The following is an 18,179-nucleotide window of genomic DNA, read 5'->3' as shown; positions in this document are numbered from 1 at the left end:
CTGAGGAGTTCTTAAAACAAAATTCTGATCTAGGTCCCTAGATCAATTAAATGAGAATTTCTCATTTCGGACTTCCCTTGTGCCACAGTGGTGAAGAATCTGCCTGCCAATGCAGGGGACACAGGTTCAAGCCTTGGTCCGGGAAGATCCCACATGCCACGGAGCAGCTAAGTCCGTGTGCCACAACTACAGAGCCTGAGCTCTAAAGCCCACGAGCCACAACTGCTGAGCCCGCATGACACAACTACTGAAGCCCTCGCACCTAGAGCCCATGCTCCACAACGAGAAGCCACTGCAATGAGAGGCCCACACACCACAACAAAGAGCAGCCCCCGCTCGCTTTAACTAGAGAAAGCCCGCACGCAGCAACAAAGACCCAATGCAGCCATAAATAAATAAATAAATAAATTTTTTTAAAAATAAATGAGAATTTCCCATTTAACTGGGGAACAGTATCTATTTATATGTAATTTTAAAGCTCCCTAAGAAATCCTAATAAGCAGCTGAAGTTGAAACTTCCTATTCAATAACATCCTTTGGTAACTTAGGAAACAGGAGCTCAGTGGATGGCATTCTGAACAACCACATCAGGAAATATGGCTTGCTGGATCCTCAGCTTTCATATCCTGAAGCATTTGCATTGGGTTCATCTTCAAATGTGAAGTCAAAACGGCTCCCTCTATCCATTTCTTTATCACTCACTAATTCCTTAAAATCTCACAACATGACTGTGAAACACCACTTGACTACTGAAATTGGTTTCTTGAAGGTCAACCAGAAAGACTTCTAATCAACTCAAAAGGCCACTGGATTCATTCTCTAATATGAAGTCAAAATAGTTGATCCATCCTTCCATCTTCCCTCTTTTGAACTTTTTTTTTTTTTTTTTTGCAGTACGCAGGCCTCTCACTGTTGTGGCCTCTCCCGTTGCAGAGCATAGGCTCCAGACGCGCAGGCCCAGCGGCCATGGCTCACGAGCCTAGCCACTCCGCGGCATGTGGGATCTTCCCGGACCGGGTCACGAACCCGTGTCCCCTGCATCGGCAGGCGGACTCAACCACTGCGCCAACAGGGAAGTCCTCTCTTTAGAACTTTGATATCATTATTTCTTCTGATCACAAAAGCTATAAACCTCGCACATCTTTGATTTTTTTTCTTCTCCCCCTCAAGTTCGGTCACTATGCCTTAATTAATGAATCTCCATTTGCATAGTCTCTCAGGGTGTCTGCAATCTCCCTTCTACAGTCATCCCTCTGATATTGTCTCAACTTCTCCTTGCTCCAAAGTGTGCAGAAGCTCCTTCCCTAGGCATTCCAGAGTATGCTGATTTAACACCAACCTCCCCACTTCACTTATCTCTCACTCACACCCTACAAACACAACTGGATGGACAGATATACTTGGTGCTCAAGTCTTGACATATACCCTGTGATGAATTAAAGATCATGATAAATTCTTTGCCACTCCTCCCATTATGAGGTGGAGACTATTTACCCTCCCCTGGAATTGAAGCTGGCCTATGACTTACTTTGACTAAAAGAATATGGGCCTTTAAGAAATCTAATGCTTTCCGTTTTCACTCTCTTGGAAGCCAGCTGCCATGCTGTAAAGAAGGTTGGACTAAACAACCAAATGATAAGAAACCACATGGAAACAGACATGGAGAACATTTGAGCCCTAGCCAAGCTTCCAGCTGAATGCAACTGCATGACTGACTTCACTCTCCATTGGGTGGGAACAAATGAATTGCCCAGTGGAGCCCAGTCAAACCACAGAGTCATAGGAATTAAGAAATCAGTTTTAAGTCACTGAGCTTTAATTTAAGGTGGTCTCCTAATGTAGCAACAGATAATTCAAACAACCACAGAACACTACCATCTGCCTTCTAATACTCAAATAATTGCCCATCTTTCAAAATACTGGACAAGCCTATTTTCCAGAGATCTTCTCAACTGTTCTGGTGGCCTAAACAGCCTTCTCCAGCATCTGATCTGCTACAACTCATGCTCTGAACCACTAGCCTGGCACCCTGAGATATCTCTTATATTGTTATTTTACTTCCAGTCATTATAATATTTCAAATAAGGGCAGAAAATGGATCTTGTACCTGTTTCTTGTTAAAGCCAAGTATAAAACACCTGTTCTTAAATATTCCTCCAAAATGTACGAGGAAGTATCCATGCCAAAAATTCATTCTCCTATAACCCACCTCAAGTGGTTCTCAACTCTGGAGGCTGAACACATGAGAAAATGTTTATTTGGAGCAGGACTGGGGCTAATTAAGCAAAACAAACAGATTTATAAATCTGGAGACATGGTGACGACATCTTATAAGGATAAGGGTAGGAATTTTGATTAATGATAGACATGAACAGCTTGAGAATATAAACTGAAGGCTCATTACTTATTAATAATTCCAATTTAATTAATTAAAATCAAATTTGGAGTTTATTTCAAGGACTCTCAAAAGTCCAAGCATCAGCTAAAATCTATCTTGCAATTAAATAATTAAAAACTTAAGACAGCAAGAATTTTGCTTCACACTGAAGCTGAACATTACTCTTTTTTTTTTAATCAGGTAATGATTTTTTTAAATTTAATTTATTTATTTTTTGGCTGTGTTGGGTCTTTCTTGCTGCACATGGGCTTTCTCTAGTTGAAGCGAGCAGGGGCTACTTTTGGTTGCGGTGCACGGGCTCCTTATTGCGGTGGCTTCTCTTGTTGCAGAGCACGGGCTCTAGGCACGTGGCCTTCAGTAGTTGCAGCGCGCGGGCTCAGTAGTTGTGACTGGCGGGCTCTAGAGCACAGGCTCAGTAGTTGTGGCTCACAGGCTTAGTTGCTCTGCAGCACGTGGGATCTTCCCCAACCAGGGCTCGAACCCGTGTCCCCAGCACTGGCAGGCGGATTCTTAACCACTCCGCCACCAGGGAAGTCCCTACTCTTTGTTTTTCTTGAGTTTATATGCAGATACCTGCTCCAATTTAGTCATCTAAACTCAATCAAAGAACCCTTCAATAAATAATTTTTAGCATGCATTCCAATCCATATATACTTATTTATGTGGCATACATGCCCTACCATAACATATTACATACATTATAAAACAAAAGACAAAACTGAAATTTGATATGAGAAATAATTTTTAAAAAAGAAGTGCAAACATTTTCTTCCAGGACCCAAATGTACTGTATCTTGAAGATCCCCTCAGGAAAAACAAACCCCACTTGGTAGATCACTGACTTAGTTCATCAAGTAATAGGGAAAAAACAAGCTCCACTACTGGTTTTGGTTTTCATGTAATTCTGTTAATAAAATTTAAAAGACATATATTAAAGTAATACCTGCTGGTGGAAAAGTTCTTCCTCGACAGCCACTTCAGCTGTTTCTTCCTCCTCCTCTTCCTCTTCAGGTATGGTTGTTTTGAAGACTGTACTTCTTTGAGCAACCTCCTAAACACAAGAGTTTGATTTAAGTTAAAACACTGTACTTTGGGACTTCCCTGGTGGTGCAGTGGTTAAGAATCCGCCTGCCAATGCGGGGGACACGGGTTCGATCCTTGTCCCGGAAGATCCCACATGCCGTGGAGCAACTAAGCCTGTGCGCCACAACAAGGGAAGCCACCACAATGAGAAGCCCGCGCACTGCAACGAAGAGTAGACCCCGCTCACCACGACTCGAGGAAGCCGGTGCGCAGCAACAAAGACCAACGCAGCCAAAAATAAAAAATTAATTAATTTAAAAAAAAAACCCACTATACTTAAAAATCACAAAGACTGTGGGAGGACGACATCTTTTCGTTGCGTAAATTTAAGAAACAGCATTCCTATGTCAGGGACTTTTCTTTTCTTTTTTTTTTTTTAAGTGGCTCATCAGTAGCTTCAGCTACTGAACAGAAATTTTTGCATAATTAGTTGCAGTTCTTAGATTTTCAATATTCCCTGCAGGGGAGCTACTGGTATCCAATTTGAAATACCTGCTGAGAAGTTCCCACTGCTTTTTATCCCATTCTGTTACTAAGAATTCTGTAAATGATTTGGCACACTAAATTCTTTATAACACTCAACATGAATTCAGCTTAAAGATCTTGGCTCCTAGCAAAGAGAAGGTGCTAAATAAATGCTGAATAAAATGAAGTCAGAGTCTAACTGCTGTGCTCTCAGGGACCTCGGTGGCAAGAGGACCACCTGATGAGTGAGATGAAAAGGACAAACTTTCATTCCTTCAGCAGCTAGTTCCTCTTGAATGAAACAGAATCAAGACACAGGAACACTATTTACTAACAACATACCAGTGAAGTTCCAATGTACTCTGTACAAAAAAACAGAACTCCTATTATTCACTGGAGGCATAACAGAAAGTAACCATTTCCATTTTCTACTGAAAGGCGCAAATACAAATAACTATCCTGTAGAGAATGCTGACTTGCACAAATGCAGCAGTGTTTCTGTTTAAGCACAAGGCTAACCTGATGATCTAGCAGCAAGTAAATGAGTGTGTCCTAGAGTGCTGCAGAACGTCTAATTTTACTCTGTACCATGCATGTCCTAAGGTTACTCAAGAAAGATAACTCCAGATGAAGACACTAAAATCACGTCAGTAAAAGCTTACCTGAAATTTAACACAGACCAGCTAGTTTAAAATGGCAGAGGAAGAAAACCAGAGAACAGTGACAGAGAAATGAGAGTTCTCTTTACAACATGTCCACATATATATTTTATAAATGAAGTAAGGTAGTACAGTAGTATTTTGTAGGGAATTTTGATTATTGTTGCACAGCCGAGGAAGATAGACCATTTTGAGTCTGAATTAGCCAGAAACTTCAATTCTGTGAGATCAGTCCATGTTTATACACACAAATAGTCTTTTCACAAATAACACTTGCTTTAACCAAATTAGTACTAATAAAAAAGCATGTGAATCCTTAGATCAATTACAACTCTTTGAACTAAGATATCCACTGGGGGATGATGGCATACAAAACAGAAAAAAGATTCCCAAAAAGTTTTCAGAGTACCTAGCTTCCCTCAACTCATCTTAAAATGAGGAAAGAAAAGTCAAATAAAATCTGTTATAGAATTCTCACATTTCAGCTTCTAGCAACTCATGACAGTGTATACATCCCATATGGAAACACCGGCTCTTAGAGCTTGTGATGAAACACCAGACTATGAGCCTCAAATGAGAAGCTTAGAAAAGAGCAACTTGCCCAACTTCATTAATTATGAATTACTTCAGCATAATTGCCTTTAATGTAAGCCTGCTGTTAAGCACTTTTCATTTGACAACATTTAAAAATCAGTTAATTTAATGCAGAAAGCCTGTATGGAATATAAGTGAGCTAAATAAATGTCGACAAAATTAAATAGAAAAATAATAAAACAAATTTAGAACCAAAAGTTGCTGGAAGGTTTAGGCCCAGGAAATTATTAGTCAAGGTGCTAAAAGACAAATGTCTTTACCAAAAAATTCCTCTCAGCAAGACACCCAACCCTATCAAGTGCCCTGAAAGGCACACAAAAATGGTCTCTATCAACACGCCATGGGTCTGCCTGGGTAAAGCCCTGGGCACATAAAGGTACACCCATCTCCCCAGCAGTGCTGCAGGGCCAGCTAGCGCCAGCTCACGTGCTGCCTCTTCAACTCCGTGCTCAGTCACAGCGTGTGGGTATCCTGAAATCACCACAGTTCAGCAAATACTAAAAATCAAGGCAGTTTTTGTTGATGAAGGAGCTGACTGTTAAACTAGAATATCTCTGTATACATAAGTAATCATCTGCATATACAAAAATTTCAGTGATGCCTATATTCTAGAAGGTACAGAGAGACTGCTTTATTTTTTATTTCCCTCATTAAAATAACATTTTATTTCTCTATGGTGACATTTGCTGTTTTTCATCCCTAGGACCACCCCTCCCCAGCCATTTCTCAGTAAGAGCCCCCACTTTTACCTGGGTACCCTCTCTCCCATGGAGATGTGACATGTGTGTCACAAGCTGAATGTGATCTAGCCATGGAGAAGGCTCAAGCTCTAACTCTGTTCTCTTGACTCCAGGAACTGGCTCAGAGGTAGGCACATGACCCAGGCTGGTACTACGAGAGCAAAGCCCAGACGAGGACCTGACTAGGCACAATGCTCTTGCCCACGAGAAGTAAACCTAGAATGATGCACCTGAGGAAGACACCCAGGAAACAGACAACATCTCTGGATGGTTGGTTTTGTGAACTCATATATTCCCATTATTTTAAAGCCAGTTTAATTGGGTTTCCTGATATCTCCAATGTCTCAGCAAGAAAATATACGTAAAAAAATTACACTGACTTAAGCCAATTATCTAAACTCTTACAGAAAAGTGGTCTTTATGGTGGTAATTATGAATTATTATAAATATGGTCTGGGATCTATTAATAAACATGGTCTCACAAAATTAAATGAATAAATGCCAAAAGTACTTGCCTGACAATCACAGAAATAAGAACTGTATTCATAATACTTTCCTCATTTCTGACAGAGGTCACTTCATAGAGCCTAACAAGCAGAATGCAGAAGTTTATTAAAAGAACAGGAAAACAAACCAACCAAATAATCCATTATAGAGTTCAGTGGTTTGAATTATGAAGGGAAACCTGAGCTTCATTCAGCTTAATTGAAACATCACTGGTAATACTACCTCCAGACATATCCCATGTCATGGCATCTACTTTTTCACTTGTCGTATCTATTTTGTGCGCTTTTAAACCCGCTGCATTCCGAATATCCTCCTATAAGATCGTTTCTAACTTGGAACACATTTTCACACAGAAAAAGGTGCTGACTAGATTCCATGGTTCATGAAAACCTATTTCATCTACCATAGCCCCTTAAAACTGTGCTTTTCAATCTGGGCAAATCGGCACTCGTAACACTGTTTTGAAAGAGACATGTATTCTGCCAATTTTAGATGTCGAAGGAACTACCAGCATAGGAGCTGCAGTAATTTCAGCACTTGGGCAGCAGCACCAGTGACAACTGGGAAGAATTCCAAAGTGCCGAAGGCAAAAAGCGAGCAGGGCTCCACACAGAGAACAGGAGGAGATCCAGCTCCTCGAAGTTTGTGAATTCCGGAAGGCATCTGTAAACGCCCACACCCTGAGAACCAGCAAGTATTTGGAGGTGAACTGTACTGAAGTCTGCAGTGGAAATCATCAGATGACCTTTCATTTTTAGCCTCAGTCTGAGATAAAGGGCATTCTTCATTCAGCAGACAGTGAATTCCTTACTAAGAGCAGTCTAAACACCAGCAGATGTTTACAGTGAGGGATGGCTGGAAAGATGGCTGGGCAGAGGACTTCTCGTATGCAAACACCTCAGACCCCCAGAATGAATGTTATTAATTACACTTTATTTCTCTGAACTTAAGTAAAGGTCCATGTTTGATTTTCCTAAAATTTTATCCAGCAATTTCTCACTAAGTGCCTATTATGTGCCAGGAAAAATCAGAACAGGTCCTTGCCCTTGACATGCTTATTACTCTAGTGAGAGAGGACAACGTGACAAGCTAGACAAGGTCTGTGCCTGGGCACTATGGGAGCAGAGAAGAAACCCCTAAGGGGATACTGTACTTTGACCTGAAACCACGCCATCCTTGAAGACATTTTCATCTCTTGGTATGTGTGCGTGGCTGGGGGAATTTGGGAGTGTCTTTATGTGACAGTGGGGGTAGGTAAGGTTCTTTGACAAGAGTTCTAGGACTGACGTGTTGAAAACATACACATCAAGCAAATGTACACTCCACAATCCTTAAACTCAGTTTCACGAGCATGTTGAAAGTCAGTAACAAGGTTAATAACCTAAGCATTTACCAGTGGCCAGATACTATTCTGACCATTTCCCAAGGATTGTCTCATTTATATTATTCTCATTATATTATCTTATTTATATTAGTTATCTTGTTATTACTATCTCCATTTTAAAATGATAAAACTAAGAGAGGTGAAGGAACTTACCCAAAGTCACAAAGTCACTGGGCAGTGAAGACAGAAACTGGACACAAACTGACTCTGGAACCTGTACTAACAATCATATTTCATTCCTAAAACCTGGAGTTAGCATCTCTTTCATTGACTCAGCAGCCTTGGTCTGATTTAAGCAATCAGTTACTTCACATTTAAATTTGATTTTTGAGAAGAAATCACACTTGCATGATGAACTCTCAGGTGAAACTGACACTGTGGTACGAACATAGAGAAGAGTCTGGTGGTTGCCAAGGGGGCAGGGGTTGGGGCAGGGATGGGAGTGGGAGGTTGGGATGAGCAGATGCAAACTATTATATATAAAACGGACAAACAACAAGGTCCTATTGCATAGCACAGGGAACTATATTCAATATCCTATGATAAACCATAATGGAAAAGTATTTTAAAGAAAGAATGTACACAGGAATTCCCTGGCAGGCCAGTGGTTAGGACTCCACATTCTCACTGCCAGTGGCCGGGTTCAATCCCTGGTTAGGGAACTAAGATCCCACAGGCTGCGTGGCGTGGCCAAAAAAAAAAAAAATGTACATATATGTATAACTGAATCACTCTGCCGTACAGCAGTAATTAACACAGCATTGTAAGTCAACTATACTTCAATGAAGAAAAAAAAATTGACACTGTGGTGGTACCGATAAAATGACCATACCTCTCCCTGAGAATTTTTCAATATAACCTTCACATCTTCGCCAGTGCCCCAAGAGTTCTGGTTCTTCCAGATGAGGTCGGTGGGAGGACTGGCTGTGACACCGGCATTTGCAGCCCAGATCTAGAAAGAAAAAAGGAAATCATTCTACACAGAGCCCAGCTTTCCCACGTGCCAATAACAACATAATGATGAGACTTTAACACCTTGTAAGAGGACTGATTCTAAAAGTTCCAGAACTATGGCCTAGCTTTAGACTTGCTATATTAACTAGCTGTATATCCCATAGAGCTTAGCTAGGCCTCAGCTTCCCAGTCTGATAAATAAAAATGTTGACACACGGGACTCTGAAGTGAAGTTGCCTAGATTCACATCCTAGCTCGCCTACATGCCAGCTCACCTTGAGCAAGCTACCTTACTTACCCTCCAATGGTACAGAAATGGTACTGATAATACACGGGACTGTTGTGCAGAAAAATGATTACCCACATGGAGGAGATGGCTGACTCAATGAATATAAGCTCTCACTGTTAGCATTCTATTATTCTACGGGCTTCATGAGCCATCCCTTCCGTGTTAGAGCCTTCTACCCCTTCCAATGGTATCCTCCAGCTGCCTATAGCAGGAATTGAGGAGATGACCAACTTCTCTCAAAAGCTCTGCAGCAGACAGCCTATCTAGAATATTCTAATGGAAGGTGGTATATATCCAACCAGAGACAGTGTCATAATACCCCAGTGTCTGAGTCTGAATTCCAAAAAGAATTCAGGAAACAAATAACCCATTATTCAATGGAAAATATGACTGCTACAGAAATAGGCAAAAGAAACAGAAAGATTTCCCTTTTCATAAGCAGGGAAATTCTGCAACATTTTTTATGTATTTACTGGCAGAAGAGCATTGGTAGAATAGAGAACACTTGAGAGTTAGAAAACCTGGGTTTGTATCACGGACATAACACTACACCTCTACAAACCTCTATGTCCTCACTTGTAGGGACACTACTACCAGTCCTGATATTTCTAAAAGACCATATGAAAAGAGACAGGAAAGTTTTGTACTCCATAAATTGTCTTGCAATATAAAGGGCCATATGATGGCAGAATGAAGACTGGAGATAGTATAAGCAGGTATTCTTTTAAATGGGGAGAAGACCTTATCAATTACTAATTAGGAGAGACCCCTTCCTCTTAAAGTGCTCACTTGAAGCTTCCAGATCTTCCATCACCATTATAAATGGAAAGGGGCAAGGAGCATTACTAGGATAAAACTGAAAAGAGAACTGGATCTGGGCTGACTTTCAGGTTATGTGGAATGTTAATCTAACCTCAAGCTATACTTTTCACTAGTCCATATGGAATCATACAGTTGGTTTAGTGTTTAATAATAATTGTAACACGTCAGTAACCTTACTGGGTAATTTAACCTAAAACTAGTATGTCCTAGAGCTGTGTCGTTCAATATGGTAGCCATATGTGGCTTGTGAGCACTTGAAACATGGCTAGTCCCAACTGAGGTGTGCTGTAAGGGTATCTCGAAGTGTCAAGATTTAGTTTTTTTTTTTTTTTTTTAAAAAAAGGGATTTCCCTGGTTGTCCAGTGGTTTAGACTCCACGCTCCCAAAACAGGGGGCCCGGGTTCGATCCCTGGTCAGGGAACTAGATCCCACATGCCGCAACTAAGATCCTGCATGCCACAACTAAAGATCCCACATGCTGCAACAAAGATCCTGTGGGCTGCAACTAAGACCCAGTGCAGCCAAATAAATAAATAAATAGATATTTTTTAAAGTGATCTAATAACTTTTATATTCATCAGATGTTGAAATGATAATATTTTAGATATATTGGGTTAAATTTAAAACATAGTTCTAAAGTTAATTTCACATCTTTCTTTTTCACTTGTTTTTAATGCGGCTACAAGAAAATTTAAAATTACATAGTAGTTCCCTTACTTCTGTTCTGGAGGGGGTTTTTTGCTTTTTTTGTTTTTTTTTTTGCGGTACACGGGCCTCTCACTGTTATGGCCTCTCCCGTTGCGGAGCACAGGCTCCGGATGCGCAGGCTCAGCGGCCATGGCTCATGGGCCCAGCCGCTCCGCGGCATGTGGGATCCTCCCAGACCGGGGCACGAACCCGTGTCCCCTGCATTGGCAAGTGGACTCTCAACCACTGTGCCACCAGGGAAGCCCCTGTTCTGGAGTTTTAAACTGATCTTTGCTATTGCCCTGCCTTGTACAATTTTACAGAAATATCACTTATGATTACCACATTCCAAAGAGCTTCTTAACACATTTATGCCAGCTACCAAAGAAAAAAAAAATGCCTTACATTTTTTTATGTGAAAATTGAGTTCTCCACTAGACCTATAGAATATATATATCTATTTAGTCACTGAGGAACTGTATCCAGTGGAAAAAGCAGATGATTGGCAGAGTGGTTTTATACTTTTAAAGAGATAAAGGGCACGCTCAAATCTGAATCTTCTGAATTAAAAATGTCAGACTCTTTCCATCACATTATGCAGCTTCCGTAAGACACATAACAGGGCTGAGAAATTTCCTCTCATTACAATAATTACTAAAGAAAAGAAAAGATAGCGTGGTTAGGATATCTTTTCCAATTTTTACCCATTATTACAAAATTAGCATCTGATATTTTCACAATGTGGTGGCAAGTTCTATGAATACACTTTTTAAAAGAGAAGTTCTAACCTGTTTGAGCTTTTGATCTTAAACACTCAGTAAGGTCTGTATCAATCATAAAATCTTAAACATGTATTTAATATTTTTACAAAGGAATTGATAAAAGAAAACAGTCACCTCAACTTCTTTAGGGGTGAAGGGGGGGTGTCAGCTGCTAATTTCTACTGGAGTAGAGAAAATAAAAATAATTCAAAGATCAATTCTTTCACTTTTAATAGTCACTTACCACTCTCAATAACAAAGAATTTTAAAAATCTTTAATAGCACTTGTAATTCCCTAATAATGTCAAAAACATTTTAATGCCCATTTCTAAAATGCTTCTCTTTAAGCTAAAATGGTTTTAATTACTTCAACTATTGGTTAAGACAATGAAGTTAAATTAAATGATAACTAAATTAACTTACTGTAACAGTCTGGCCTGCCTTCAGCACATATCTTGAGGTATATTTGTAACTGACTGATGTGTCTCCAATTTTTCTGATCATCTCCCAGCCTCCCATTGGTTGATCCTATTGAAAGAACAAAATAAAACAAGGTCACTTCAAATATACAGAAAGTTATGGAATAATCAAATAAATCAATCCATAGGCAGTTAAACTAAGACAACTTTATGACTGTCTTCCCATGGTTCATATTTTCCTACTATGAAAAGAAAACATGGTTTTGTCATTCAGAAAAACAGAAACTTTGACAATGCTGCAGTTTTAATTATTAAAGTGTTTAATTTTAAAGAGGACAAAACTGCAAGAAAAGGGATGTGTACCAAATTAAATGGTGATATTCAATGCTAGAACAGGTATATAATTTAAATTTACAACACAATCTAGCTTCATAACCACCATTATAAACATCTAATTTTTGATGCTTTAAGCTTTTAAAATATACATACATAAAGCTTGGAAAGAGAAGGAAGAAAATATGTCCTTTTTCTTCTTCATCTGTACCACTTCTGCCCATATTTAACTCTTACCTTAAAGCATAAGGGGCTCAATGACATAATGAGACAGTCCCAAGCACCGGCTATCAACGCTAGCCCGCAGGCTGCCCAGAGCTGCCTGACTCTCCTGAGGAACGGTGCAGGGTATTAAAGCAATTAGCTGAATTAATTTATTTATATCCATCTCTAACTCAAAGACAGGAGTAAACAAGGCTGAGAGCCAGCTCCAGAATAGCTCCACAAAGCACAGCAATGCCATTTGAAAAACAGCCAAACTACTACAATGGAGTAGCAGTACTCTGTTACAGTACAGAGTAAAGTACTCTGTTCTTTAGCTTCTGAAGTCGTGACTAAGAGGGCTTAGAACCTATGCTCTTCCATATCAGGACTGCTAAAGCTCCTTTGCCCATCCAAAGTATTTATTCATCCACATGCAAGATAGTTTCAATAGCTTTGGTGAGAAAAGGAGTGATTTTACAAACATTTTACAAATCCTGAACATGCTTCTGGAAGTGACATCCATCCCACTGCATCCCCACTACACCCCAGACCTGCCTTCCTCTGGCATCACCTGATACCCCTTCACGACCCCAGCTCAATGATGCCTAGCCAGGGTCTTCCCAAGACCTCCACTACTGAGCTCTCAAAAGCCCCAGCGCAAAAGTTCAGAATTCCCTGCTATGAATATTTTATGTTTACTTTTAAACAAATAATTTCAAGATAGGGCTTCATACTAGTCTTGATATAAATTAAATCAGTACTATTCATTCATTTATTTAGAGAGAAAAACACTCCCTACACGTGTCCGAGTCTGGGCTCGTATTTCCTTCCTTCCATAAAATTAACAGCTGGGAAAGAATATCTACCATCTATATTCATAATCTAACTTCTTCACAAATCTGGCTAGGTAGGACAGGGAATATTAATAATTCATCCTTAGGAAGGCCACGGTGACAAAATGACCAGATGTGAAAAACAGCCCTGGCTCTCTAAAGAAGAGCTAAAGAATAAAATCTTTAAACTACTAAGCGCACCATCCCTCTTCCTCCTCCTATTTAAATTTATACTACATTTCATGAATTTAGGTTAACAAGGAGAAGGAAACTCTTATTCCACAGACTGAATCCAAATAAAGGCTGAGAAGTTATTACAATTGCAAGACACCAATCAGCAAAGCCACGCTGGACAAAAAGGGGTCTGTGTTTCCACCTGTTCGGAAGTGTTCTTCAAGCGGATAAATTTCCCATCAACATCTATCTCTTCAATGCAGACATTCCCAGTGGCTGAGGCAGAATGAGAGATGCTGACACTACTGCTGGCCTCGGATTCTTCCACGTCCACTCTCTTCCGCTTCCCTCTGGTTGTACGCACGCTGCGACTCGAGGATGCGCGTGATACTGTCACACGGGAAGAAGGGCTCGGAGAGAGCTTCAATCTACATGGAGGAATAAAACATTCCAATTATGAAACACATATGCCCTTCCTACCTTAAAAAAAGGATATTAATATCCTGTACATGCATTACTAAAGCAAAACATTAATGACAATCTGTTAGACAAAGCCAACATACATTTTTTTTTTTTTTTGCAGTACGCAGGCCTCTCACTGTTGTGGCCTCTCCCATTGCAGAGCACAGGCTCCAGATGCGCAGGCTCAGCGGCCATGGCTCACAGGCCCAGCCACTGCGCGGCATGTGGGATCTTCCCAGACCAGGGCATGAACCCGTGTCCCCTGCATCGGCAGGTGGACTGTCAACCACTGCACCACCAGGGAAGCCCCAACATATATCTTAACGAAGAGAAACTTATTTGTGCTACAATGCCCACTGTCATACTTTTTTTTCTTTTTAAAAAAGTATTATTTGAATGTTTTAGGTAGGAATAGACTATAACCATAATGCAGGAAGTTTGGAAAACCAGGGGGTGGGGAGATGAGGGGAGGACATTGGGGTGAACATGTCATCTACCACCACCCTACCACAACCCCTGTTACACTTAGTACACTTTCCTTAAGTTTTTCATACCTGCATTTTCTTTTTACAAAATTACAGTCACAATGTATACAATACTGAAATTAAATGGCTTTTATTCTAAATCAGACACTTTCCCTTTGGAACTTTTTTCTCAGAAAAGGTATAAAAGGATTAATATACTAACCAGATTTGAAAAATAAGTATAAAGTCTCTTTCAGCAAATCTGATATTTTGCAACATATTAAATTATCAAAACATTTTAAATCTCAAAGGAAAGACTCTATCCTGACAGAGTTCAGCATTTAAAATAATAAGACTGCTTGAACAACTTCTACTGTTGAGGTAAAAGTATGATCTATTACTACCTATCTCTACAGCTAGGTATTAAAAGAAACAAGAAAATATTTAAAGTTGCCTTAATTGTTAAAAAAAAAAAAAAACCTATTTACTTTTCTTTAAATAGAAAGGGTGGGGGCAAAAAGCAGACTATGAGGTAGGGTGACAACTAAGTTACTCACCTTTCTTCTTCGCCTTCTAAGAGCTTCCTGTACGCACTGATTTCCATGTCCAGGGCTAACTTTACATCAAGAAGTTGTTCATAATCGTTCAGCTGTTGCTGCATCTGATCCCATATTTCCGCCATCTCTCTCTCTTTGTCAGACAGCATGCGGCGAGAGTTGTCTCTTTCTTTAGCAAGCAAGTCCTCCAACTCTTGAATCCTCTCCAAACATGCTCTAGACTTAAGATTCAAGGGAACACATTTACTTTCTAGGAACATTCCAACAGTAGCACAAGGCAGCTATTCTAAACTATTTCCTAGACTGGAACAAATCCAATCTCTGACACCAGAATCCAAGAAAATTTTTATTTTAAGAAATTAAAACCCAAAAATTTCTCCAATACAAAATACAGCCCTCAGGAAAGTTTTATCTTATAAAAAGGCTAGAAAAAGATATATTCCTCAAATCTGTCATAAATGTACATATAATTTTTCTTTACTTGACCAAATAAAACAAAATTGTAAGCTGTGGTTTTAGTAAAAGTCAAGTCTGGCTCCCCTACAAACCAGTGAGCTCAAAAGAATAAAGTAACAAAAGTAAAGAATTAAAAGACAGAAAACTCATTGACAAAAGAAACCTAGTATCTTTTGGAGAAATGCTGGAACTGTTCAGAAACTGAAGAAAAGCGATTCCAGTTACCACTTTAGAACTGTTGTTCTTTCCCACGCTCAATCAGCATGCAAAGACTATATGATATATGGTAGTCTGGAAATATTATTGTAAACATAGAAACTTCAATATTTGGTATTAAAAAAATGAAAAATCACACATCCTATACCAGAAGGTTCATCTTAGAAACCCTGTGGTTCACTAGGTAATTATTCATCTGTATTTCTCCAAGACAGAATTCATCTCCATAACCTCAGAAAATAACAAAGGTAATCAACTCAGAAAGACTGATGTATAGCTTAGGCCCTTAAATCACAAGTACCTGCGCATCAAAGCAGGAGAGAAAGGGCACATACTGTGCAAAAGTTAAATCTAGAAGGCTAAAGATAAAAAGGAGCTCTATGTTATGCAGAAACACTACACTCCAGGTTAGTGAATTTATTTCTCACAGGGGTACAGATTAAAAAATCTGAAATTACTTTGCATGTATACTGGGGCTAGATAAATAAGTAAATGGGATGGCAGAAGCCAGGTTTCTTACTCTCAGAGAGCAGTTACAGGTAAGCAAGGAAGGAAGCCTAAAGTGAACCCAGTGGTACAGGGTTAGAGTCAGAGACATATGTATAAACTCTTGGTTACCTTAATATAAACACAAGTGGACAGAGATACAATTACAGATAAATGTGTAAACATAGGTTAGCATATACACATTTATTACATAGCTCTGCCCACAAGCAGGCCTAGAAGCAATGACACCCCAATACCAATGAGCATACTCAGTGCCCAGATCTTAATTCTAGATGCCACTCTTCAATAAAAAGAACCAGGGCTACTTGCAGAAATAGCTGATTCTAGAGCTGGGGCAGGGAAAATACAAGATGAGCCTAGAGCATCTTATAGAACCAGAAAGTAAAGAAGTGCTCAAAAAAAGGAGGAGCATGGTAGCCAATCTGACAGAACTCCTTATAGCCAAAGCTAGAACAATCTGAGCCAGTAAAACAATGTAGTATTCGATATTGTGTTAAAAAACATTTTATAAAAACATTTCCATGAGTCCATACTGATATAAACAAATGAATGAATAAATAAATATACAAATAGGGGGAAAAAAGATGAATCTTTACAAAAGAATTCCATTTAATAAAGGTAAATACTTTCTTCAGGGTGTGGAGCTAAATTCCTGCCCTTTACCCTTGAGAGTGGGATGGACTCAGTGACTTGCTTCCCAAGAACAGAGTATGGAAAGGCAAAAATAGTAACTTAACAGTGGAGAAACCTGGCAAACACTGTCTTAATCAATGGTAAGGGTTAACATCACCAGTGATGTTGTGTGTATGTCACGTAATCCCTGATATGATGTAACAAGAAGGGCACTTAAAATCCATAACCCCAGGCTGATCATGAGAAAAGCACCAGACAAACTTAGATTGGGGGACAGTCTACAGGACACCTGGCCAGTTCTTCTCAAGACTTTCAAGGTCATGAAAAACAAAGAAAGCCTAAGAAACTGTCACAGACCAGAGGAGACTTACAGAGACCTGTGGTATCCTAAAACACAAAAACTACAGTACAGCCTAGAGTATAGTTGATAGTAATGTACCAATGTCAGTGTCTTAGTTTTGACAAATGAACCACAGTCACCTAAGATGCTAACAATGGGGGGAAAACTCAGGGAGGGAAACAAGGGAACTGTCTGTACCAGCTTTCTAACTTTTCTGTAAAGCTACAATTATGCCAAAATAAAAAGGTTATCTAAAAAATAATCAACCAGGGACTTCCCTGGTGGCGCAGTGGTAAAAAATCCACCTGCCAACGCAGGGGACTTCAATCCCTGGTCGGGGAAGATCACATGCCACGGAGCAACTAAGCCCGTGCACCACAACTACTGAGCCTGTGCTCTAGAGCCCATGCACTACAACTACTGAAGCCGGTGCACCCTAGAACCCACGCGCCGCAACTACTGAGCCCACGCGCCGCAACTACTGAGCCCACGCACTGCAACTACTGAAGACAGCACGCTCTAGGGTCCTCACGCTGCAACTACTGAAGCCCACGTGCCTAGAAACCATGCTCGGCAACAAAAGAAGCCACCACGTTGGGAAGCCTGCACACTGCAACGAAGAGTAGCCGCTGCTCACTGCAACTAGAGAAAGCCCATGTGCAGCAATGAAGACCCAACACAGCCAAAAAAATTTTTTTAATTAAAAAAAAATCAACTAATCAATTTATTAAAATCCAGAGACATTCTATATCAGAAGCAGGCATTCATCTCAAGAGTGATACTAAATAAAATCCTGCCTCAGAGAATTTGCATTTAACTGCATTTGCAAAAAACCAGGCTATAAACTGAGAAATCGATTTCTTCTCCCTCTCAGGCTTATGATTTTTTTTGGAGGAAGAAAATATAAGAAGTGTAAAATGTGTCCTCTTTGGGAACTCGCTGGCGGTCCAGTGGTTAGGATTCCTCACTTCCACTGCAGGGGGCACGGGTTCAATCCCTGGTCGGGGAACTAACATCCCGCAGGCCACACAGTGTGGCCAAAAAAAATAAATAAAACGTCTCCTCTTCAATCAATCTCTTCACTTTTATCTCCCATGTGGGAGAAACAGATGGGCAACAAGGTGGAATCTAAAGGGACATAAATCACCCAAGATTCAGACTTAATTTCTGAGCCTCAATTTGTAAACACCAAAATGTCTCTATTTGGCCGCCTTTGATGTTATAGAGTTCTTTAAGAG

General features: G+C 40.0%; 1 protein-coding gene across 4 annotated transcripts in view; it reads right to left on the bottom strand.

Annotated features, from left to right (window-relative positions):
- Positions 1–18,179, bottom strand: part of LMNB1 (lamin B1) — a 75,004-nt gene that overhangs the window by 9,385 nt on the left and 47,440 nt on the right. For 2 of the 4 annotated variants that reach the window (XM_067731609.1, XM_067731608.1), the window contains 5 exons: positions 14,790–15,010; positions 13,509–13,734; positions 11,767–11,871; positions 8,663–8,782; positions 3,342–3,449 (listed from right to left, as the gene is read on the bottom strand). In XM_067731609.1, the coding sequence (XP_067587710.1) occupies positions 3,342–3,449; positions 8,663–8,782; positions 11,767–11,871; positions 13,509–13,734; positions 14,790–15,010 (780 nt within the window). Of the gene's footprint in view, positions 1–864; positions 2,235–3,341; positions 3,450–8,662; positions 8,783–11,478; positions 11,526–11,766; positions 11,872–13,508; positions 13,735–14,789; positions 15,011–18,179 lie in introns of those variants that run through there. The other 2 variants (XM_067731610.1, XM_067731611.1) reach the window with 2 other exon arrangements.

Source organism: Pseudorca crassidens, chromosome 3 (assembly GCF_039906515.1).
Source record: "Pseudorca crassidens isolate mPseCra1 chromosome 3, mPseCra1.hap1, whole genome shotgun sequence".
Taxonomy (NCBI): domain Eukaryota; kingdom Metazoa; phylum Chordata; class Mammalia; order Artiodactyla; family Delphinidae; genus Pseudorca; species Pseudorca crassidens.
This window is presented reverse-complemented; position numbering and strand designations above follow the sequence as displayed.